The following is a 26445-nucleotide window of genomic DNA, read 5'->3' as shown; positions in this document are numbered from 1 at the left end:
GCTCTCGATTTACCGGTCGATCTTCGTTCCTATCCACACCGATGGTCATGAGCTGTGGGTCGTGACCAAAAGAACAAGATCCCGGATACAAGCGGCCGAAATGAGTTTCCTCCGCAGGGTGTCCGGGCTCTCCCTAAGAGATAGGGTGAGAAGCTCGGTCATCCGGGAGGATCTCAGAATAGAACCGCTGCTCCTCCACATCGAAAGGAGCCAGATGACGTGACTGGGGCATCTGATTCGGATGCCTCCCAGACGCCTCCCTGGTGAGGTTTTCCGGGGACGTCCCACCGATAGGAGACCCCGGGGACGACCCAGGACACGCTGGAGAGACTACATCCTTCGGCTGGCCTGGGAACGCCTCGGGATCTCCCCGGAAGAGCTGGATGAAGTGGCTGGGGAGAGGGAAGTCTGGGCATCCCTGCTGGGGCTGCTGCCCCCGCGACCCGACCTCGGATAAGCGTTAGAAAATGGATGGTTGGATGGACAGTGCCTATGCTGCATGCCCCACATGCACGGATTCGAACACTAATTGAACTGTGTAACTGGGGTGGTGAATAGTGGCTCATTTGCCATTCAGAAAGAATAGCTACCCCAAAATTGTAATTTCAACCACAGTGTTGCAAGCGGATGTTAAGTGTTATGTAACTATTCATATATTTTTTAATCCTTCACATTTTTTAGACTAAAAAAGGTCAGCTACCGTATGTGAAAACATCTGGGAACTGTTTCAAATTGTAAAATGTCCCCCAAACTAGCCTATGGAAATAATGGAACTCACCGCCATTATATAACCTTTATTAACTGTACAGGCAATGTTACAGTAACAGGCAATTAAGAATTTAACCTTCACTGGCATGAAAGTGTTAAAGTGTTGTATTAAAAATTGACCACAATAAATAATGTTGAAATGAGCTTCACTGGTTTTCTATTGGTAATCCGGCTTCCTAGTACCGTTCAAAAACATGCATTTAGGTTTACTTGATGACTTTAATTTAGGAATAGATGTGAATGTGAGTGTTAACGGTTTATATGGGCCCTGAGATTGGCTGGCAACCATTCCAGGGTGTGCCCTGCATCTTCCCCAAAATTAGCTGGGCTAGGCTCTTGCTCCCCCTCGATGAAGCGGAATAGAATGGATGATGGATTATCTGCACTGACGAGAAACAGAAGTAGTAAATTTTTGTCGTTGTTGTTTAAAGACTCTAACTGATGCAGGCACAAAAAAAAACCTAAGTCAGTTGTGTTGACACCCATTAGTTGATCTGAGTAGCCGCAGTTAAGGTGACAAAACAACATTCCAATCACATTTCAGTTTCTGTCAGACCTTCCAGTTTTCTACTACGCTGTACTTCTCTTAAAATTCTACCATTGACCTTGCTGCATAGCTGTTTGGTGGATCCACATGCAACAGCATTCAGCACCGTTATGCCGTGTGCCTCCGGGTTTTGCCTTGTCAATTCTGAGGTTTAGAAGCTGAGCAACTTTACCCCATTAGGGCTGCCGCATCCAACCACACAGCAGAATTTGAGCCTTATTCCACACAATAAAGTCAAGGAAGCGAGATGAATTGTTCTCCCCCTACAGGTGTGCCTATTTTTCTATGTTATGAAGTCCATCAATAAAAATGAATCTAAATGTCTAACGAGCTGGCTCTAGATCAAACCTCACTTACTCTGTATGGTATGAGGGGAGCAATGAGAACCTGACTATCTTAAAGGGGACTTTATGGGGGACATATTTGCATTCTAACTGCAATTTACAAATACACAAAAATATAAATTTTGTTGCGCCACCTGCAGAGATCTGCACACTCATTCTTCCCATCCATTTTCTATGCTGCTTATAATGTTGAAGGTTGTGGGGAGTCTACCCTAGCTCGCATCGGGCAAAGAAGCATCATAAACTGGACTGGTTCCTAGTCAATCACAAAGCACATATAGAGACAGCCAACCATTAACTCTCACATTAATTATGCCTCTGAGTGGGAACTAAATGCATGCTGCCTGCACAGAAGTCTGGGGTGTGACTCAGTTCTTCAGTTCTCAGGCAGAAATAACTGTTTTCTTTGGATGCTTGATTTAACGTAAGTGCTAATAAGGTGACTGACAACAAACTTTGTTGCGTAAAATTGGCGAATATGCACCTATAATGACTTGCAGCCCCCTGTTGGGGTGCAAACTGCATTGGAACATATTCTTGGAAAAGGTAAATATATAACAATAAGAAGGGGATTTCCAGACTAACATTTGGCATCCTAATATTATACTCTGCTGCAGTCTGCAGTGAGATCAATGTTTGCTAACATCAATACACTTAAACAAATCTGTAAAAGAAGTAATTAGCCATGCAGCTCATCAGTCTCCTAAAAAAAAACCTCAAATACATCCTCTTTTTTTTAAAATCCCCTTAAGCCCCTCGTTATGAAAACAATCAAATTTGTAACCCATAAAGATTCTGCTTGCTTTCCTGCTACCTGATTTTAATTTTAATATCAAATATTAATACAAGCAACAATAGATCAGCAGCCCTGCCATTGATCTGCTTGCTGCATGCTTGTTTCACCACTAATATGTTTTGATGAACTTGTTAGATATACAGTGTTCCCTCGCCACTTCGCGCTTCATGTTTTGCGGCTTCAGTGCTTCACGGGTTTTTCCAAAATATTCATAAAAAAAAAAAAAGTCAGACTTACTGCCGGATATGCGGGCCAAACTCTGACTCCGGTCGTACAGGGACCGAACAGCCCATATCAGGGGGTTCAGAACCCCATACTCCCGAAGCACCCGCCCACCCCCCCCACCCCCCCACAGGACCCCCCGAGGGACACGGTCGAACACCTTCTCCAAGTCCACAAAGCACATTTAGACTGGTTGGGCGAACTCCCATGCACCCTCGAGGACCCTGCCAAGAGTGTAGAGCTGGTCCACTGTTCCACGGCCAGGACGAAAACCACACTGCTCCTCCTGAATCTAAGATTCGACTTCCCGACGGACCCTCCTCTCCAGCACCCCTGACGTTACCAGGGAGGCTGAGGACTGTGATCCCCCTGGCGTTGGAACACACCCTCCGGTCCCCCTTCTTAAAAAGGGGGACCACCACCCCAGTCTGTCAATCCAGAGGCACTGTCCCTGATGTCCACGCGATGTTGCAAAGGCGTGTTAACCAGGACAGCCCTACAACATCCAGAGCCTTGAGGAACTCTGGGCGAATCTCATCCACCCCCGGGGCCCTGCCACAATGGAGCTTTTTAACCACCTCGGTGACCTCAACCCCAGAGATAGGAGAGCCCGCCTCAGAGAACCCAGACTCTGCTCCCTCATGGGAAGGCGTGTTGGTGGAATTGAGGAGGTCTTCAAAGTATTCTCCCCACCGGCTCACAACGTCCCGAGTCAAGGTCAGCAGCGCCGCATCCCCACTATACACAGTGTTGGTGGTGCACTGCTTTCCTCTCCTGAGACACCGAATGTGGACCAGAATTTCCTCGAAGCCATCCGGAAGTCTTTCTCCATGGCCACACCGAACTCCTCCCATGCCGAGTTTTTACTTCAGCGACCACCAAAGCAGCATTCCGCTTGGCCAGCCGGTACCCATCAGCTGCCTCAGGAGTCCCACAGTCCAAAAAGGCCCGATAGGACTCCTTCTTCAGCTTGACGGCATCCCTCACTATTGGTTGTCTCAAATATGTAAAGTATAAATATTGTTTACATATTTTAAACATTCTGGTACCCACATACACATCCACGAAAATTCCTGGGGGCAGGGGGGGGAAATCCTACTTCGCGGTTTTTCACCTTTCGCGGGGGGTTCTGGTCCCCATTAACTGCGAAAAACGAGGGAACACTGTACTTCATTATAGATCTATCATTCGGTTTCCTCCCATATCCCCAAAACATGCATGGTAGGTTAATTGAATACTCTAAATTGTCCATAGGTGTGGATGTAAGTGCGAATGGTTTTTTGTCTGTATGTGCCCTGCAATTGGTTGGAATCCATTTCAGGTGTACACCGCCTCTTGCCTGAAGTCATCTTATATTGCTCCAGAAAATGGGTGGAAATATGGATATTTACCTTAGGAGAAACTTGTCTTTGGAGCAAGGGACAGCTGTATACATGAATACAAGCAATCATATATCAACTGCAACTCAATTTCATTTACACACCACATACGGTACTCAATACATGAGTGCAAAACACCTTGTCCTCCCCATCCATCCACTCATCATCCTCTTGGTTGTTCATGTTGATTAACTTCATTGACAGAGTAGTCAATTAGTTTTTAGATCTGATCTATTTGCATAGTGGTGCCTTGCATCTTCACCCAGATTTTTTATTTCTGATTTTTTTATTTTAACTGTTAGGTTTCCCAAACACCTGGCAAACCCATATCTTATTACAGAGTCTATACTTGCTCTGTACTACATAGTGTGATTTACATCAAAAGATGTAGAGAAAGCCTATGACAGGGTTCCCAGAGAGGAACTGTAGTGCTGCATGAGGAAGTTTGGAGTTGCTGAAAATTGGTACAATACAGTGCCACCAGAAAGTATTCATACCCCTTCACGTTTACCACATTTTGCTATGTTACAGATGTATTCTGAAGCTGATTTGAGTATAGTTTTCTTTTAAAAAAAATCTTCATAAAATATCCCATAATGACACAGTAAAAACATATCAGACATTTATATACATTTCTAAAAAATTTAAACATTCAAACATAATAGGTACATAAGCTATGACACTCAAACTTAAGCTCAGGTACATCTGATTTCCAATGATCATCCTTGAGTTGCTTCTACAACTTGAATGGAGTCAATCTGTGGTAAATTCAGTTGATTTAACATCATTTGGAATGGCACACACCTGTCTATATAAGTTCTCATATTTGGCAGTGCATATCAGAGCAGAAACCAAGCAATGAAGTCTAAGGAATCGTCTGCAGACCTCCGAGACCGGATTGTGTCAAGGCTCAAATCTGGGGAAGGATACAAATGAATTGCAGCAGCATTGAAGGTCCCGAAAATCACTGTGGTCTCGATTATTCGGAAATGGAAGACGTTTGGAACCACCAGGACCCTTCCTAGATCTGGCTGTCCGACCAAGCTGGGGCCTTGGTCAGAGAAGTGAACAAGAACCCTATGGTCACTAAGGCGGAGCTACAGTGTTCCCTTGCGGAGATGGGAGAACCATCCAGAAGGTCGATCATTCCTAATGCACTCTACCAATCAGGCCTTTATGGTAGAGTGGCCAGACGGAAGCCACTTCTCACTAGAAGGCACATGACAGCCCGCTTGGAGTTTGCCAAAAGGCACCTTAAGGATTCTCAGACCTGCTGAACCAAAATTCTCTGGTCTGATGAAATCAAAATTGCAAGCATCGGCTCATCACCTGGCTAATACCATCCCTCCTGTGAAGCATGGTGGTGGCAGCATCATGCTGTGGGGCTGTTTTTCTGCTGCAGGAACTGGGCGACTAGTCCGCATAGACGGTAAGATGACAGCTGCCAAATACAGAGAAATTCTTCGAGAGAACTTGCTCCAGAGTGCTTTGTAACTCAGACTAGGGCATCGATTCACCTTCCAACATGACAGTGAGATAAGATAACAAAGGAGTCGTTTCAGGAGCAGCCCGTAAATGTCCTTGAGTGGCCCACCCAGAACCCGTACTGGAATCCAATCAAATATCTCTGGAAAGACCTAAAAATGGTTGTCCACCGGCGCTGCCCATCCAACCCGACTGACCTTGATAGGCTCTGCAGAGTAGAATGGGACAAAATGTCCCAAAACAGGTGTGGCAAGCTCGTAGAGACATACCCAAGACGACTTGAGGCTGTGATTGCTGCCAACGGTGCTTCAACAAAATATTAAGCCAAGGGTGTGAGTACTTATGTACCTATTATGTTTAAATGTTTACATTTTCATACATTTACACAACTGTCTGAAAATATGTTTTTACTTTGTCATTATGGGATATTTTAAGTAGATTCTTTGAAAAGAAAACTATACTCAAATCAGCTTTAGAATAAGTCTGTAACATAGCAAAATGTGGAAAAAGTGAAAGGGTGTGAATACTTTCTGGTGGCACTGTAGGTCAGGGCATGTATAAGAGCTGTTGGACTGCAGTGAGGTATGCTGTCGATGTGACAGAGGAGTTTAGGGTGTAGGTGGGACTGCATCAGGGATCAGCTCTGGGGCCCTTCTTGTTTGCTGTAATGAAGATAGGCTGACCGATAAGGTTAGACTAAAATCCCTATAGACCATGGTGTTCACAGATGACAGTTTGATCTTTTGTGGGAGCAGGGAGCAGTTTAGACGTTTAGAAAGATGGAGGCATGCACTGGAAAGGAGAGGAATGGAGATTTGCCAAGATAAGACAATATATTTACATGAATGAGATGAGGGGGAAGAGTGAGAATACAGGTAGGAGAGATAGCAAGGGTGGACTAACCAACTTAGGGTCAACAGTCCAGAGCAATGGTGAGTGTGGAAAGGATGTGAGGGCCAGCCATTATGTACGGTTTGGAGACAGTGGCACTGAAGACGACAAGAGGCTGTGCTGGAAGTGGCAGAGATGAAGGTGTTTATGTTCTCTTTTGGAGTGACCAAGTTGAATAGGATAAGAAATGATCACATCAGAGGGACAGTCAAGTTTACAAGTTTTGGAACCAAAGTTGGCCCCGAGTTGAACTGTTGTGCAGTGTGCGGGGTTCAGCCACTAGTTTTCATTAGTGGCAGACTGTCAGCCACTGGTATTGCTGCGAAATTCAAAATTTGAATCACCAGTGAAAGGTGTCGCAATGTCGCAGATATAACGGCCATTGTATTATGTAAGCTTTCACAATCAAAATATACAGTATGTTTCTCGTAATAAGCAAGCGGCAGCTGGCCGCAGCGATTGCCAAGCCTTACTACGAAAGTATAATACAGTATACACAGTACATATAGTGTGTTTTACAACAACCTCCTGTAGCTACTGTATATTAATAACTTCGTATATACCTCTGGATGAAATAGCGAAGCTTGAAGAGTCTCTCTCACCAAATGCAAACGAACCTTCACAACAAAAATTAGGTTAGCATGAACAAAGCAACATTCAGATAGCTGCCAACAGCTGGACAAGAACGAGTACAGTCAGTCCATGAATAGGGCAATCATTGCCAACAGCCTCTTAAAATATTCACACTCACTCTACTTTTATTTATCTTTTATTGTCAACAATTGCACCATGTTGTTAGTGGCTTAACTATAAAAAAAAAAAGTACAGTGTATGTGGGGCCTCAAAAGGTTTCCTGATACACACACCCAGGGTCACAGTTTTTCCATTATAGCGAATTGGTTGTATGTGTGTAGGTCAATCACCTGATGGGTGGCGTCTGGTCACGACGATATCTTTTTATGTATTTGTCCAGTTTAGTCGCTTTGGCAGCGTCTCTCGGTGTGTGTGTGTGTGTAGGGGGAGGGGGCTTATATAGACCATAATTAGATGGTTTGGGCACATTTAGAGGAGTGATAGTAAATATATTGATAGAAGAATGATGAGGCTTGAGCTGCCAGGCAAAAGAGCAAGACCTAAGAGAAGGTTGGTAGATGTAGAGAGAGAAGAAAATGAGGGCAGATGGTGTTGAGAGGAAAATGCAGTCGATGAGTGACAGGATGGTGCGGTGTGGTGACCCCTAACGGGACAAGCAGAAAGAAAAAGATTAGCGCTCTATTTGGTTTAAAAAGATGCCTGTGAATATTCTCATTCATCCAAGTCATTTAATTCCCAGGGCATTGAATCGATCACAGCTGGACTGTTTTTGTCTTAGAAGATGTTTTGCCTCTCATCTGAGTAGGCTTCATCAGTTCATGCAACAAGGCTTAAGGCTTTTTTATACTCGTGCAGATGGCGACTGCGCTGCGGCTATACCCCACGCAGTTTGTCTTTATACTCGAGCGCAACCCACGCGCGCTGTTTTGAAAGGGTGTTGCAGTTCTCCTCCAAGTCGGGGGTGTCGCTACGGCTGGTATTGGCTAGGACGCCATTGGGTGGAGTTTCCTCTGCATTTTTTTTGGCCATTTCCGGTAGCCGTTTTTACTTTCCTTTCCGTAACAAGGACCAAAACAACAACAATGGCGACCGTGGAAGAGAGTCTGCTAGAACAAATGGACCTAGATGACCAGATGATACGCTTAATTATGCTGCAAAATCGATCGAGAAGGCGGCGGCGTTGGTGCAATGTGGAACCAGGAGGAACGCTGATTACATCATCACAGAATGTGACTAAAACGGACCAATCACGAGAGATGATCTCCGCGGCATTCTACGCGCAGCAAAACGTTTGGGTGTGTGCATGTCAAGCGGCGCAGGCCAATTCGTCGGTCACGTGACGCAATGCGGGCGTTGTTGGCCGCGCGAGCGCTTGAGTATAAAGAGGCCTTTAGTTAGACCAGAACTAGCCAGAACTTTTTGCATGAACAGCCTGCTTAGATGAGAGGCCAAAGTTCTTCTAAAACAAAAAAAACAGTTTAGTTGCCATCAAGTCAATGCATTGAGAATTTGGTTTAAAAAGAAAGTTTAAGTTCATTTAGGTTCGGTACATGTAATGACGGATGTATAACTTATATTTTATGTACCGTACAGTGTCGAATTTAAGAAAAAAATAAGAAAAAATGCAATAACAAATATATTTGTGACGTTCACAAAAAGAGCCTGATATAATTAGTAAGTAAAAAATAAGTGAATATGACATTTAATTCTTCACTTTGATATCTGAAGGTAATCAGAAGTGGTTAAATAATGTTGAATATTGGTGGGTGGACCCAATCATGCAATACATGCAGAAGGGAGAGGGAATAATGCAAATGAGACCATAATGGGAGTCAACTATTGATTGATATAGCTCTCAGTATAATGGACTGCATATCGCACCATCTCGCCCATCATGGCAGACAATCAACAGCTTTGCTCTAGACAGACAAAAAAGTAATTTGAATTTGAAGGAAGAATTTTTCCTCAATATCTGCTCTCACTGGCCTTGTTGTGTTCAAAGTATTCCGCTCATAACATGATGAATGTAACTGTTCTCAACCAGTCTGGAAATTCAAGACCCATAATTGAAATAGCTGACAAATGCTGAATTTGTAAACATAAACAGTCACAGTACACCTTCTATCGTAAAAAGATCCAATGAGAAAAAAAATCTGCCTTTAACAAAGTTATAAATAATCCTCAGTTTTGATGGACTCTTTTAGAGCGGTAGTAGTAGTAGTTTGCAGTGAAGTAAAAATGTACTGTGTCATACTGAGATGTGTTAATAATGCTTCCCCCCTAAGATTCTAACCAAAATAATCTAACAATATATTTCAGAATGATGCAGTGCAGTTGTACATAGTAACTGGCTACCGCAAGTGAAACAAAAACGTCTTTTAAATTAAGACCTTGTTGATAGTGTCAACCAAAATTAAGCATTATTAACTTTGTAAAGGTTTTTGATAATTTTTGCCAGGTAAGGTCCTCATAAATAATAATAATAATAAAATAAATAAAAAACTTGATGGAGAGCAGTAAAGCCAATAATCTTGAGAGTACATGAACAACCCTGCTTTTAATCAATAGGTTTCCGTAGGGGGAAAAACTGATGGAAATGGAGGAAGGGGCTGGTTGATTAAATATTAAACAGTGTCACACTGTTCTGTTGATGCAGCGGATGACCCAATTAGCATCTCTTGTTCACTTGCCAGCATCAAACTGCGTTTACACTCTGACGTGTACTTGTCATGACAAGAGAGTTCTGGGACAGTCACACTCTTTAGCAGTGTTATTCCTGCTGTTTTGGACAGTATTTATGACATGATGTGTCCAGGCTTGGCACTGGTGTCTTCACCAGTCACTCTCGATGAGCAGCTACTCCCAATAAGACTGGATCAGCTTCCTTTACGACTTACTATTCCTTTTGTCACGTTGCCTCTGTTTTATATGGAATATGTGAGTGCTGGTACTTAAGAGTATCACTGTATCAGACTACACGACTAAACCCCTGTGAAATCAGAAACATGTTTATAGAAAAGGGTATCAAATTTATCATTGGTCATTTTTAGTGTGCTACCAGCCACTATTTTAGTCTAATATTCTTCAAACCGTGGGCAGTTTTTGCTCTTTGTTGAATCAAGAACACGATTGATTTCAGGCGGTATTTGATGCTTGATGTCGGTGTGCATCTAAATAAATTCAAATATTGTAACTCACACGTTATATGATTTCGTTAAACACATACTTTTCAGATCGGAAATTCCTTCCTAATTGTAATGTGGTTGTTTCTTATGTTAAATAAAAAATAAAAAATGAAATAGATGAGAGATGTAGTATTTGAATTTGTTGGAAGATATAATCATCCAAAGTATATATAGATATAAAACCATAAATTATTTCACTCTGTGTATGAAAATTATTAAATTACATTAAAATTGAACTTCTGAAATGAATTAAGTCACTGATGGTGTAGTGGTTCAGTTCCCACTCAGTGACGGTGTGAATGTGAGTGCGAATGGTTGTCCGTGTCTATAATGTGCCCTGCCACTGACTGGCAACCAGTTCAGGGTGTAGTCCGCCTTTTGCCCGAAGTCAGCTGGGATTGGCTCCAGTGCCCTTCGACCCTGAACAGGATAAGCGGTGTTGAGAATGGATGGATGAAATGAATTACATTATCCATGAAAATCAAATAAAATTTATTGAGATGCAGCTGCATTTAAGGATAAAGGTAATCTGTGACGTTTGTCTACACGACAGCACTTGCAACTTTCAATGGGTTTATCTCACTCTAAAGTTGGTGAATGCTTTCATGCACTCTTACCCATAACAGTTTTTCAGTTGTACTGTGTAACGGACACGCCATTAAAGATGAGACCCAGCAACCCCCAGTCTCATGCTGTTCCACATACCTGCCTCGGCTGCCCCGCTGAGCCAGTCTGCGTACACAAGACATTTAAGGAAAGCGGAGTGGGGGTGTGGAGGTGTGGGGGGGGGGGGTGGGGCATAAAGGCCGGAGCCCCCCTTTATTGGCCGCGCTCGTTCGACCAACTTGCCGAAGAAGCCCCAACTCTCACCACGGGCTCCGTTGGGAAGAAAGCGGGCGGCGCACATCTGTCCAGCGTGTCCTGCCTTGGAACTCTTTTTCCTGCTCTTCTTTTTTCTTCTTCCTCTTTTTCAACCAAATCCACCGGTTCCCCGTGTGGACCGGACTGGCCAAACTATCGGGAGATTGACCAGCCTGTCTGAATTGTGTTCCACGCATGTAAATCCAATTTGCGGTCGACTAAAAGTACAGATTAGTGCATATTTGGGTTTAAATTAACGAGAACAGGAACCCCCAGTTATATGCATTCTCAATGCACGCTAGGTCTCCTTTGCCAAGTTTTGTCTGGCCTTTTCCCTGCATTGTTTCCCTGTAGATTCCCATGTTAGATCTCATTAATTTTTCTATACAAATCCACTACCTGTATCATTTCTGTGTGTTTGGGTTCGACAAAAGACCTCTGGTTATCGAGAACTCTTATCCAATTCCTGTAGCAACCTTCAGATTACGAGACATAGAGGTTTTCGTTGCTTTGCCCTGACGCTTTACACATCGAAAAAGAGACACAGTGCCCCTTTTTGAGATAAAATAATTCGATTTTAACGCTTAAACTTAAAATCACGCTAAACCGGATGTAACGCAGGCGTCGCTCCCGGCTTATTTTCTCCTAAATTAATTACATTTTTATCCAAACCAATATACGCTATAACTGTATGTACCTGTACGTAATTAACCTGCACTGACAATTCAAATGACACACAATGCTACTCTCTGCCCCTCGCTGGTTGCGAGGCTTTACAGGGTGCTCAGCTTGAGAAAAACAAATAAACCTTAACACTTGACACTTAGTAGAATGCAGACATTTGCCAACACTATCCATCCATCCATCCATTTTCTGAGCCGCTTCTCCTCACTAGGGTCGCAGGCGTGCTGGAGCCTATCCCAGCTATCATCGGGCAGGAGGCGGGGTACACCTTGAAGCGGTTGCCAGCCAATCGCAGGGCACATACAAACAAACAACCATTCGCACTTACAGTCACACCTACGGGCAATTTAGAGTCTCCAATTAATGCATGTTTTTGGGATGTGGGAGGAAACCGGAGTGCCCGGAGAAAACCCACGCAGGCACGGGGAGAACATGCAAACTCCACACAGGCGGGGCCGGGGATTGAACCCGGGTCCTCAGAACTGTGAGGCTGACGCTCTAACCAGTCGTCCACCGTGCCGCCTTTGCCAACACTAAACATCCTAAAAATGTTTGACTTATTGGACTGAAAAATGTCATGCAGGAAGATACTTTTTCACACTGTATCATAATCAGTGTTGCCACAGTTAGCTAGAAAAAGTTACTGAGTTATTTTAGTGATTGCTTGATCTTAAAAGTAACTTAGTTACTTTACTGATTAGTTTGATTTCAAAAGAAACTAAGTTAGATTACAAGTCATTTTTAATTACTTTCGGCAGGAATATCACTTATCCACAATACAAAAAGAGCATGAGCTTAACCCTACCCATCCACCCATTTTCTGTACCACTCGCGGGCTGCTGGAGCCTATCCCACCTATCTTCAGGTGAGAGGCGGGGTACACCCTGAACTGGTCGCCAGCCAATCACAGGGCACAGATAAACACTCACATTCATACTGTACGGGCAATCTAGTCTTCAATGAACCTACCATGCATGTTTTTGGGATGTGGGAGGAAAACGGAGTACCCGGAGAAAACAGAGGTCCTCAGAACTGTGAGGCAGATGTGCTAAACAGTTGCCCACCGTGCCGCCTAACCGTACCTATTACACAAAAGTTACAGAATGACATCATAAATTGATAAAGAATTAGCCAGCCAGTAAACAACAATATAACCTCTTGCTTTGCACATTTTGCAAAAACTAAACAAAAAAACAATCATGGCACCTCTCTTGTTGGCTAGCCTCAGCTATGAAATGGGTAAAATTCTTTATAAGTGCCTTTTAATGTGAGATACTGTAATACATTATTGCTACACAAAGGCCCGTTTAACCCAACACAACCTACATAAGATCCTGATAAAAAAGGTTCCTGTGTTACAGTATTGACATTTCTATATAATGTCTTTAACATGGAAACAAAGGACCACTTCTTCTGTTTTGCAGGAGGTAAGTGCCTTGGTTGAGAGCACCTTGTAGGGTGCTGCATGCTCACACCTTCCCATATCCATTGGGAGAAATGAATCGGGTACCCTTCAGTCACAGGCTGCATAGTTAAGTTTTTTGCATCACATCAGCTCCATTAATACGATTCAATCTCATCACATCAGCTCCATTAATACGATTCAATCTCATGAAGTCATACCATCTGAATGGCTTTAGTGGGGTGTGATGATTGACACCTGTGAGGCTTTTATGCATGTGTTGTGTAGTATTCATATGTTGATGTGTTTTTAATTGTCGTCATTCTTCATTCTTTCACCTCAGCCCTTCAGACTTGGTAAATCAACAGGCAGTTAGTCATTGATGTGTGTTGCCTGTCAGCACATATGAGTTTCCAGATAAACGAGTTGAGAGATGAGATGAATTGTGACGTGAATAAAGACACTTTCACTGCACCTCTCCAGGTGAGGTGATGGCACTAGGATGATTTAATTTTCATCTTTAATTGAATATTTTGGTTATTTTTTTTGTAAAAAGTCATGTCACAGTTGTGAGTAAAGTGTTTTGTTATTGCATGGATGTGCTTTCTCCTTGTCTAACTTTCCAGACTTGAGTACTATTTGTCTTGCGCATTTGAAGAGCTACTAGGCATTGTGTTTCTTAATTGAAGAGAGGATGAGGAAGATATTCTGAATTTAATGAAAGGAAGACAAAATTGTGTGATGGTAATATATTTTATTTAGAGTTATTTTACCATTGCTGCTCAGCCTTTACTCTCATCAATTCACCACTACAGTACTTAAACGCTTAAATAGGATCATCTTAATCAAACAGCAATGGTTTTGTCTCAGAAGAGAGCTGCTCCTATGCATGGAATCCTAGATTGCTGTGATAGTAGAACACAGAAATTAGTTACGCCAATTTAAAAATATGGTGAGTGGTTAGCACGTCTGCCTCACAGTTCTGATGTTGGAGGCTCGAACCTCTGCTCCAGCCTTCCTGTGTGGAGTTTGCAAGTTTGCATCTGGGCACTTAGGGTTCCTCCCATTTTCTAAAAGCGTGCATGTTAGGTTAATCGAAGACTCTAAATTGTCCATTGGTGTAAATGCGAGTGTAAAAGGTTGTTTTTCTATATGTGCCCTGCCATTGACTGGTGACCAGTCCAGGGTGTACCCCGCCTCTTGCCCAAAATCAGCTAGGATAGGCTCCAGGTCATCCTTGACCATAATGAGGACAAGTGCTATAGAACAGTGATTCCCAACCAGGGTGCGGTGGCACACTAGTGTGCCATGGGACATTTGACCTCAAGCACCCCTAAATTGAATAAGAGCACCCCTTAAATTTCAGATTTTTATTATGATAATTTATTTTTGTAACTGTATCTCTTTATATACAAGCCAGAAAAGTATATTGTATACAGTACTTGGTTGAAATGTATTTTTTCCAGAACAAAAATACAGCACCTCCTTGCCTCAAAATGGTTTGTTCCACCCAGTCCTTCTCACATTTCTTATCTCCTACCACTTAAAAACAACACTATTATCATGAACCATTCCTCAGTTTTGCTGCATTTAATCGTAGCTCACTGTTTATGTTGTTAGGTAGGATTGAGGTAACATTTTTTCGAGCTAAGAAACGTTTCAGGTGGTCAGAGACAACCCCCATTGACCTCTGCTTGAATTGGATTCAGAGAAGCTGGCTGTTGTGTCCTGTACAATGTTTGTATTTTAAATCCACTCCATTCCTCTTTTGCTGATGCTCAACATTAACCGTTATTAGATTTGATGATTTAGTCACAAGCTTTCCCCAAAAGTGATATGCTTCTCTTTCTTAAATGTGGGAACTAAATTGCATTAAAATACTGTATACAAAACAGTGAAACTTATCTTGCCTGCCAGGAGCTCAGCACCTCAAAACCTTTGATCCTAGAATCGCCTCTGCAATCAGAATAGGAATGCCTTTATTGATTGTTATCGAAATTGAAGTGCTGCTCCAGTAAGGTGCTTCATCCATCCATCAATAATATCAAGACACAGTAACAGAATTAAAACATACTCCTTACACAATCAAATACACATACAAATTATGCAATAATGTTAAAGGAACAAATAATGTTCTATGCACTGATAAAAGTGCTTTGTCTCTATAATCACAAATGTGATCAGTTTAAAAGGATCACTGCTTTTGGAAAAGACTGTTTCTATACCTGCTAGTCCTCGCTTTTGTGGCACCTTTTTGTCACCTCTCTGTAATTTTAACCAAGAGTTAGTCAGCGCTGGACAGCAACACTTTTCTGAAATCATCAGTAAGAACCTCATCAATACTCTCACTGTTTGCTGTGGTTGACAAGCTCACAACCCCCCCGAATAAGAACTCCTAAAAGCTTGTTATTTTAGTGAAAAAATACAATCCATCAGGTTAGATATCAGTACAAATCAGCAAAATAATAAAATGATGCTACAAGTGAAGCCACCCAGGAAAAACTCTATTACCATGTCAAAATTTTATACAGTTGACCAAAAAACTGTTCAGCAGCTGAAACCATCATCAGAATCAGAATCATCTTTATTTGCCAAGTATGTCCAAAACACACAAGGAATTTGTCTCCGGTAGTTGGAGCCGCTCTAGTACAACAGACAGTCAATTTACAGAACACTTTGGAGACATAAAGACATTGACAAAAAACAATTGTGCAAAAAGATGCAGAGTCCTCTAGCACTTAGAGCAGCTCGAATGACTAATATCGCAATAGTCCGGTGCAATGACCATTGTGCAAAGGGCGCTGATACTTCAAGGAGTGTATGCGGTTTAAAGTGACGAGTAGTGCGATAATCTGGGACAATGGCTGTGCAAATGTTACGGATACTCCTCAATCAGTGTGCAAATGGAGCAGATGCTACTCTGGCATGAGTGGCCAGTATATGCAAATAGTGCAGCATGGCGAGACAACTACAGCGAGTGCACGAGTAATACATAATTGGCCCCACAGAAATGTGACAACGAACTCAAGTCAAAAAATTGCCAGCTTCTTGTAATGGAATTATAGGTTAGCTGTTTAAGAAGTTGATTGCAAGAGGGAAGAAGCTGTTGGAATGTCTACTAGTTCTAGTTTGCCTTGATCGGTAGCGCCTACCTGAGGGAAGGAGCTGGAAGAGCTGGTGACCGGGGTGGGGAGGGTCCGAGAGGATTTTGCACACCCTTGTCTTAGTTCTGGCAGCGTGCAAGTCCTCAAGGGTGGGTAGGGGGGTACCGACAATCCTTTCAGCAGTTTTGATTGTCCGTTGCAGTCGGAGTTTGTCCTTTTTTGTAGCAGCACCAAACCAGACTGTGATGGAAGAACACAGGACTGATTCGATGACCGCTGTGTAGAACTGTCTCAGCAGCTCCTGTGGCAGGCCGTGCTTTCTCAGAAGCCGCAGGAAGTACATCCTCTGCTGGGCCTTTTTGAGGACGGAGTTGATGTTGGTCGCCCACTTCAGGTCCTGGGAGATTGTAATTCCCAGGAACTTGAAGGTCTCGACGGTTGACACAAGGCAGCTGGACAACGTGAGGGGCAGCTGTGGCGAAGGATGCCTCCTGAAGTCCACGATCATCTCTACAGTCTTGAGCGTGTTCAGCTCCAGTTGTGTCGGCCGCACCACAGCTCCAGCCGCTCCGCTTCCTGTCGATATGCAGACTCGTCACCGTCCTTGATGAGGCCGATGACAGTGGTGTCATCTGCAAAATTCAGGAGTTTGACAGTCGGGTTCGCTGAGGTGCAGTCGTTCGTGTAGAGAGAGAAGAGCAACGGAGAGAGGACACAACCTTGGGGCGCCCCAGTGCTGATGCTGCGTGTGGATGAGGTGGCCTCCCCCAGCCTGACCTGCTGTGTCCTGCCCGTCAGAAAGCTGTAAATCCACTGGCAGATGGCAGGTAAGACGCTGAGCTGGAGAAGCTTGGATGAAAGGAGTTCAGGGATGATGGTGTTGAACGCTGAGCTTAAGTCCACGAACAGGATCCTCGCGTAGGTCCCTGCACTGTCGAGGTGTTTTAGGATGAAGTGCAGTCCCATGTTGACTGCATCATCCGCAGATCTGTTCGCTTGGTAGGCAAACTGCAGGGGGTCCAGCAGGGGACCTGTGACACTCTTGAGGTGGTCCAGCACGAGACGTTCAAAGGACTTCATGACCACCACAGATGTCAAAGCGGCAGGCCTGTAGTCATTCAGACCCGAGATTGCAGGTTTCTTGGGGACTGGAATGATGGTGGAGCGTTTGAAACAGGATGGAACTTCGCACATTTCCAGAGATCTGTTGAAGATCTGAGTGAAGACTGGAGCGAGCTGGTCCGCGCAGACTTTGAGGCAGGATGGGGACACGTGGTCCGGGCCTGCCGCTTTGTTAATCTTTTGTTGTTTGAAGATGCGTCTCACATCCTGTTCATGGATGGTTAACGCAGAGGTCAGAGGTGTGATTGTGGTCGCGGGTGCGGCCGGGTGGGTGTGTGGTGTGAAACTGTCCTTTTCAAATCTTCAGTAGAAGGTATTCAAGTCGTTGCCTAGTGTGCTATTGTTCTCAGCTTGGGGGGATCGTTGCTTGTAATTAGTCAGCGATTGGAATGCATGCCAGACTGATTTAGAGTCGTTTGCGCTAAACTTATTTTCCAACTTTGCTGTATAGATCCTCTTTGCAATGTTAATTTCTTTAGTCAGCTGGTTTCTAGCTCGATTATACAGGGCCCTGTCCCCGCTCTGATATGCGTCCTCCTTAGCTTGGCGAAGCTGCTTAAGTTCAGCAGTGAACCACGGCTTATTGTTGTTGAATGTGCGAAATGATTTTGTTGGTACACAGACCTCTTCACAGAAACTGATATAGGATGTGACAGTGTCCGTATATTCATCCAGGCTGCCAGCTGAATTTTCAAAGACACTCCAGTCTGTGCAGTCTAAACAGCTTTGAAGTTCCATCTTGGCTTCATTTGTCCACTTTTTGACTGTTTTTACTGTAGGCTTCGCACATTTAAGTTCTTGCCTGTACGTCGGTATTCAGTGAATTAAGCAGTGATCAGACGAGCCCAGGGCTGCACGAGGTATAGCACAGTATGCGTTTTTTACCGTAGTGTAGCAGTGGTCTAAAGTATTATTTTCCCTGGTAGGACAGTCGATGTGCTGCTTGTATTTAGGGAGTTCGTGGTTGAGTTTAGCTTTGTTAAAGTCCCCAAGAATAATGAGGGGTGAGTCGGGATGTTTTTTTTCAATTTCGTTGACTTGATAATATAATATAATATAATATAGCATAATATAAGGCTGAACAGGTTGGAAACATGGGTAGGACGAAATGAACAGTCCTTAAATGGTTCAGGTCCTACCATCAAGCTGAATTGACTCAATACCATCTGACTTTTTCAAAACTATTGCGAAGTCTGTGCTAGCTGATTTGCAGCAAATAATCCACTGCTCTTCAAGTAGCTGCCATTAAGTCTCTTCTAAAAAACAGAACGCTGGACACTTCCATGTTAGCAAGCTACAAACCCATCTTATCTCCCTTTCAGAGCCAAGATTGTCGATAATGTTATTTTAGACTCTGAAATGTCTTGAACTAAAGTAGACTTTTTGACAAATTTCAATCAGTTTTATGAACTCATCACAGTACAGAATGAGCTCTTATCAATGTGCTAAATGATAAAAGGTTGAATACTGACTGGAAAAGGTGTCAGTTCTGGTCTTGTTGGATCTCAGTGCGGCTTTTGATACGGTAGAGCATAATATAAGGCTGAACAGGTTGGAAACATGGGTAGGATGAAATGAACAGTCCTTAAATGGTTCAGGTCCTACCTGGAGGAAAGGAGTTATTTTGTAACCACTGGAAGTGTTCAATCTCGTCAAATGGCAATGATTCCATGGGGTCCCTCAAGGCTCAGTTCTTGGACCTCTCCTATTCAGCCTGTATATGCTACCCTTTGGTCAAACTTTTCAGAACCTTAATTGACTAATAAAGAAAAAAGGATTGCTATTAGTAAATACCTTGTGTCACTCTCTTTAAAAACCAAAGACCAAGTCCGAAACCTTGGTGTACTAATAGATTCCAACCTGACTTTCAACAGTCATATCAAATCAATTACTAAAACATCCAGTGAAGGCTTGCATGTGCCAAGCAGACCAGGAGAAGCTCATCCATGCTTTTATCTCAAGTAGACTTGACTACTCTGACTGGACTCCCCCAAAAGAGCATTAAACAGCTGCATGCAGAAAGCTTTTTGAATACAGCTCATTCAGAATGTTGCAGCTCGGGTTCTGACCGGAACAAAAATGTCAAAACATATTACTCCAATTCTAAAGTCTCTACACTGGCTCGCAGTCAGCTTTAGAATAGATTTTAAAGTTCTGCTACTGGTGTATAAATCACTAAATGGTTTAGGTCTTGAATACATGAAAGAAATGCTAGTAGGGCTCTTAGATCTTCAGACTCAGGTCAAATAGTGGAGCACAGAGTCCACAGCAAACATGCTGAAGCAGCATTTAGCTATTATGCTGCATACAAATGGAATAAGTTGCTAACACAAGTGAAATCAGCCCCAAGTGTGAATGTTTTTAAATCCAGCTTAAAAACTTCTTTTTTTTCAAGCTTTTTAGAGCATTTCCACTTTTAAATGATCTTTCTTGCTCTGTATGCTGTTTTAATTGTATTTTTATTTTTTATCTTTGTTTTAAATGTTAATAAGCTGTTTTTTTCTTTGTTTTTTAAATGCTTTTAATCATGTAAAGCACATTGAGTTATCTTGTGTATTAAATGTGCTATTTAAGTAATTTTGCTTTGCTTTGGTCTCTGAGGGCATTATAGTTGAAACAGTGAGTTGTCTTATAAACAGTCTTATAACAACGGATATTTTAATGGCTTTGAAAATAGTCTACAATTTTTTATTTCCTCTATAAAGGTTAACCAATTTCACCTAATTTGCGTTAAAATTAGTATTTACTAAATTACAAATATATCTTTGTTTATCTATTTATGCTAGTGATGTGTAGTGACAAATGCTATTGTAGCATATTTCAATAGTACCACAATCAGAGTTCCTTTGCAAGGGCCAAATGTTTGGAGATCTGTATTCAATCCAACTATCTTTTCTTTGAAGTTCTACATCAAAGGACTTCCTTCAACCGTTTATTAGGGTTTTCATACTCCGCCCAGACAGTAACATGTCTTGGGTTCACAACAGGCGTCCCGGTCTGCAAAGAGGACTGTTTTGCATCTTATATGATAAGGGTACCGGGTGTGAGCGTAGCTTGAATGTGAGGCGCCAGCAGGCGGGTGTGATTGCAAATATGGTCATGAGGAACGGCCATCTTCCGGGTGCACCCAGGGAGGGGCTAATTCGATGCCCAGAGAATTAAACCTTGATAAACTGAGATCCAGGGGTTTTCGGGGGCTTTTTCGTTGTTCTGGCTATGTAAGCAGCTGTTATGACACCAAGGCTTGTTCAATAAATCGAATTAGTCCAAACGCCAAGTGTCTCGGAGTCTTCATTCATTCCTGCTCAACGGATGTCGTGGTTCTCCCGGGTGACCTCGGACTCGGAACCACAGGCGAAATAATCCACCTCACTATTCCATTAGCTATCAGAAGATAGAATAGTTCTGTGTATCCACCTGTTGCCATTCAGACAACAGCACAATAAGCCATGGCTGCCTGTGAGTATATATAAGCTTTGTGTTCAATTAAACATGCCCCAATTTTCACTTTGAGTACGTCAATTTGTGAGTAAATTGAGACGAGGTCATAATTATTTCAGTATCCAAACATTTTGTGACATTTGTTTGGTATTGTGTCATGAGATTTTTCTAATATAAAATGGGTGCCTTTGCCAAACAAAGGTTGGGAAACTAAAAAAACATAGATGAAATTAAAATCCAATTCAGAAACCAAATGCCATTGTGTATTCTTTAAGGCAGGTCGCCTTCAACAAGACTCAATAAACATTCGGTTTGTAACTTGTTTTCAACAACTATGCCAATAAATGAATATGTGAGACTCTTTTGGTAGGGCTGGGTGTTCGTGTGCATAATATGTGTGCACTTAAAAGGAGTTTTAGAGAGAAGCTTTTAAAGCTGACAGTCGCCACAGTCAGCAGCGGCCCTGACAAGTCACACTGATGGCAAACTATGTGTAGTCTTGTGCAGCTGCTTCATGAAGTTTGTGCAGCAAGATTTGGAAGATTACCAAGCTTCACGCGAAATAACACCTGGTCAGGTGACAACATGTTTGTCACAGCCTTTTACTTTCATGATGCTCATTGTCAGTCACAGCAGGGAGCTTTTCCAGGGGGAAAAAAAAAAAAAACTTTTTTGTGTGAGTGCTAAACATTTATAGTACTTGCTAAACAGGGACACCCAGGAGAAGATACATTTACACTAGGCTAAACAATTCCAATTCAGTCAGTGCCAAACTGCACATACAGTAGACAACCACCTCCTTCACTTGGAAATTAAGGAAGAACACACACAATGCTAATTGCAAAATGTTAAAAAGTCGAGAAAAATGCGTTCTTTGGCGCATGCTTCAGAAATCTTCTGGAAGTTATTTTTCGTGGTGTTAATCTGCCCAATCAACTAACAAATGGTAATCAAAAGAAGTTGAGAACCAGATTAATGTTTACATTGATTGACATCTCCATTAACACAATCTTTATATGCATAATGTAAATACAAAGCTAAGAGCTGGTTAGCTGAGGATGATGACTATGATTTTCTGGGAGTAAGTCTGAAGTATATACTGCTAATATACATATATTCAGCTCTGCACTTTTATTAGGTCTGTTGACAATTATATTTTCAGCATTGTTGCTTTATGCAGCACCATTAATGAAGAGCAACCAATCCAATGAATAATGTCATGAAATCACATAAGAGAACCAACTAACTAAACTAACTAATAGCAATGGATGATAGCAATAGACGGTGTTTAGGCTTGGTTCATGTTTACATGTATGATATATTTGTATAAATAAATGATATACATGTTCAGGTATTTAACTTTTGTCCGAAGACAGTAGCCATAAGGACTTTTTTTTAGCAAGTTCAGCTTCAAACAATCATGTAATTGATCCTAGTTATGCTCGTTAGCACACAAGAAGTCAGCTATCCTGTGTTCCACGTTGTACACGTGACGTTCCACATATACTGTAGTGGATTGAAGCCTGATTCCGCCCTTCCGATCAAACAGTAGGGGCCCAATTATCAGATGTCTCTAAAATGAATTATTATGCTGCTGTTTAAGATTATCCTGACCGATTATCTTGTGATTTAAGAGTGATTTTTCCCAACCGATCTGCTTGAAAAACAATCGGGCTGACAATTGTAAATGTTAAACAAGTTTAGTATTTTCGATTACAAATCTTATGTAATGTCAACACCGAGTATGGCCAAGTCTTAGACTCCGTGATGATGACATGAAACAAAACAAAAGCTAATTAGGAAGCAACTTGAAGCTTGCACACAGCTAAACACAAATAGAGGGGCAACTGGTTGTGTAGAGTGTATAATGTGTCATTCACCACAATAGAAAGGACAGGGAGGCGAGTTTGCACCCGCGATGTAGTTACCAGATAAGCAACCAGTTAGCAAGGCTTGTTTCAATTCTTATTCTACAAATTTTTTTCTTCTTTGTCTTTTTTTGGGAGTCTAGATGCCCTTTGGCACAATACTGCCTGTCACAGGTCAGTCCTGGTACTATATCAGAATTTTGGTTCGGGAGAGGAAATCCACAGCTGTTGCTCGAGATATATCATTATGTGTGTGGTGTGCTGTTTTAGTCATATTGAGTTACAACAAACACTACAAAAGCAGAAAGAAAACATATGCCGTTTTTACCCCTTGTCATGTGTGGACAGTTTTAACATTTTGAAAACGTCAAGATATTAAAAAGCAGTATGCGTGTGCACGGCTTTATCTGCCTTGGTACCACAAGCTGCATTTTTTTGCGTTTTGTTCTTCACCCTTGGATGTATTTGGAGTGGTATTCCTTCCATTCAAACAAGATCATGTGTGTTTGTTATTACATTACAAATCAAAATCTGATGTATGACAAAATAATATTAAAAGCAGTTTACATTGTCATATTATGTACAAATATGATGAAGTCCATCATAAAAAAAACTGCACTGAACAAAAAGAGAACATACTGTTATTTAATGGGTTCTATGTGCTTCAGTCATATGAATTAATATTGTGGTTTTGATTCCTTGTGTGTACTTTCAGTGCTGAGCCCTTGCTCTGTTGCTGCAATTTCAACTAGAAGGTGTCATTTCATCTACAAGGGCTTTGCTCAGTGTCTCATGGCGCTGGGCGACAGTCTAACGGACAGCGCGCGCAAGGATGAAGACACACATGAGATACACTCCATTTGCAGGTCAGTGCATTTACTCACTTAAGGCTGAAGTATGTAACTTTTTTTGTAAAAACAAACAAAAACAAAAAAACAGTTATTTTCACCCAGGCCACCACTAGAAATGACACAATTCTGATCAGGTCATCTACCATCTTGCTGTATTTTTCAGTATTTGATCTTTTATATTTCGTGTCGACCGGCGACACTCCCATGCACTGCACTCACTGGCGCACAGCAAATGAAGTAATGGAAATGACAGACCAGAAATGATGCACTTTACCTAGCAGTCGGCAGAGCCCTGCCCCTTTTCGCCCATTTGTAAAAACCTAACTGAACATATTATTTTGCATATCTTTAGCAGCAAATAATCATACAATAATCATGGTGTAAAATAAAACAATAATTGCTGCAAACAAACTCATCACGTCTTTCCAAGAACCCTTCACTGCCCAACAAGGTGCCTGCTGTAAAATATATGACGTTCAGCACTGAAAAATGCATGTACAAAATGCAGCAATAATAAGGAATTTCCAACAATTGTTTCTTCCAAAGAATCCATCTTTTTTCCCCACCGGCTATCCTTCAAAAATAATAAAATGTTGTACAATGTTGTAGAATCACATACAAGTGGCAGCTTAAGTCAAATCAAAGCGATTACTCTGTTGTTGTAATGCAGAATTCCAACATAGGGGCAACAGAAGTCATAGCTACAGGTATAGCTTATTGTCTAGTCACGATCTATTATGAGATTCAACACAAAAGCTAAAATCTCATCCTTACAAAGATAATAGTGCTCATTTTGATGACACTTTGATAGCTAATAAAGGAAAATGACACTGTTCACAGTCAATGTTTTCAGCAATTACAATGTTATATAAGTCACCCTAAACGTGTGTGTGTGTGTGTGTGTGTGTGTGTGTGTGTGTGAAGGCGTGTGCGTGCATGTGTGTGTGTGTATGTATTAGGGCTACAAAATATTTTGTTTGAGCATTGTCATCGCGATGTACGTGTGGGTAATAGTATTATCGCAGGGTCTGCTGCGATGTTGGTGTTCTGGAATATACAGTGAATCAACTAGAAGATTAAAAGAGACCAGCAGAGGGACCTGTTTGGACATGCTAATAGAAAAAATGTATGCCTGCTGCATTTCCTAATTCGCTTTTCAGTGTTTATCTCCTCTGGCCTCACTGAGGAAGACACACAGGCCCGTTTGGGCTCGGACCTCCGCGACTTAGCGGGACCGAGTTGGCCAGCGGTGGACTTTGCCACCGAGGCGGCAGCTGGTCTTGCTGCTGAGCCCGTGGCGGCGCCAGACCTCCCGGCGGTGGACTTCGCCACCGAGTGCCGCTCTAGCTCGCTGCTGAGCCTGGCTTCGGCCTGGCGATGTAAGCTCGGCGAGCACAGTTTGTCCAGCATATGCCTTGTCCACCAAATGCGGCTCAACGGGAAAACATAAAGATCTGTGTTTTGAAGTTTTACTTTTCAATGTATTTTATCCGGCGGCACGGTGGACGACTGGTTAGAGCGTCAGCCTCACAGTTTTGAGGACCCGGGCTCAATCCCCGGCCCCGCCTGTGTGGAGTTTGCATGTTCTCCCCGTGCCTGTGTAGTTTTTCTCCGGGCACTCTGGTTTCCTCCCACATCTCAAAAACATGCATTAATTGGAGACTCTAAATTGCCCGTAGGTGTGAATGTGATTGCGAATGGTTGTTTGTTTGTATGTGCCCTGCGATTGGCTGGCAACCAGTTCAGGGTGTACCCCGCCTCCTGCCCGATGACAGCTGGGATAGGCTCCAGCACGCCCGCGACCCTAGTGAGGAGAAGCAGCTCAGAAAATGGATGGATGGATGTATTTTATCCTCTTATTTCTAGCCTTGACACCGCATCCAGTAATGGCGGCTCTGTGAATGAAAAAGTAAATGCCTACAGATGTCTGTCAACCAATCAGTGTTCGTCAGCACAGCCCGCCCCCTCTAAGAGTTTCTGTTAGCTCTCAGAAGACCCTATCTGTCAGAAGGAACATAATATATCTTACATACCGTGTTTTTTTTTGTTTGTTTTTTCTCGGTGGGCACACAGCGGGAACCCAAACTACCAGGGTAGCTAGATAAGTTGCTGCAAAGGTTCCTGCGGTTTGAAAGCCCCTTATATGTGCCCAGTAACTGACTGCGACCATTCAAGATTGTAGTCCGTCATTCGTCAGCTGGGATCCGCTTAGCAATGGACAGATAATATTATTAAACTAATACATACTTGACATGTCACACCCAAATACACAGAATAAAGTTTGGTTAAGGAACACAGTGTTTACAATGATCCAATACATCATCCATCAATTTTCTACCACTTGTCCCATGCAGCTGGAGCCTCTCCCAGCTGACTGTGGGCAAGAGTCAGGATGGTTGTCAGTCAATCACAGGGCTTAATTTACATAATTTGCCATTTGAGGAAGTGGGAGGAAACCAGAGAACCCACCCCAAAAAACATACAGACACAGGAAGGTTCAAGCAAATAATTGAATCCAGAACCTTTTGATTGTGAGGCATACATGCTAGCCATGCGCTACATCTTCTACCAGTGATCAACATTTCAAAAATTATTTTATTGCTAAATTAATGACCACGGCTAGTACTTTAAATTAGATACTTAATCAGCAAGTGAAGCCACTTCGATGGTCACCACATAATGATTTTTCATTTAATTATAGGCTTTTAATTCATTCGGCTAATTTTGACTTGTGCGGTCGTGAAAGTGTCTTTGCCAGTCTTCTTTATTTGCAATCAATGTAGTAAATGTTACTGTTCTGGGTATTCAAAGCAGCGGCATGGTGACCGACTGGTTAGAGGTCCGGGGTTCAATCCCCGGCCCCGCCTGTGTGGCGTTTGCATGTTCTCCCCGTGCCTGCGT

The 26445-nt window shown here is 42.5% G+C and overlaps 1 protein-coding gene across 1 annotated transcript in view; it reads left to right on the top strand.

The window, feature by feature from the left end:
* nrn1la (neuritin 1-like a) overlaps positions 1–26445 on the top strand; it is a 110154-nt gene that overhangs the window by 62547 nt on the left and 21162 nt on the right. Inside the window, exon 2 of the mRNA XM_061772695.1 lies at positions 23409–23559. Within this exon, the coding sequence (XP_061628679.1) occupies positions 23409–23559 (151 nt within the window). The remainder of the gene's footprint in view (positions 1–23408; positions 23560–26445) is intronic.

Source organism: Phyllopteryx taeniolatus, chromosome 5 (assembly GCF_024500385.1).
Source record: "Phyllopteryx taeniolatus isolate TA_2022b chromosome 5, UOR_Ptae_1.2, whole genome shotgun sequence".
Classification (NCBI taxonomy): Eukaryota; Metazoa; Chordata; class Actinopteri; order Syngnathiformes; family Syngnathidae; genus Phyllopteryx; species Phyllopteryx taeniolatus.
This window is presented reverse-complemented; position numbering and strand designations above follow the sequence as displayed.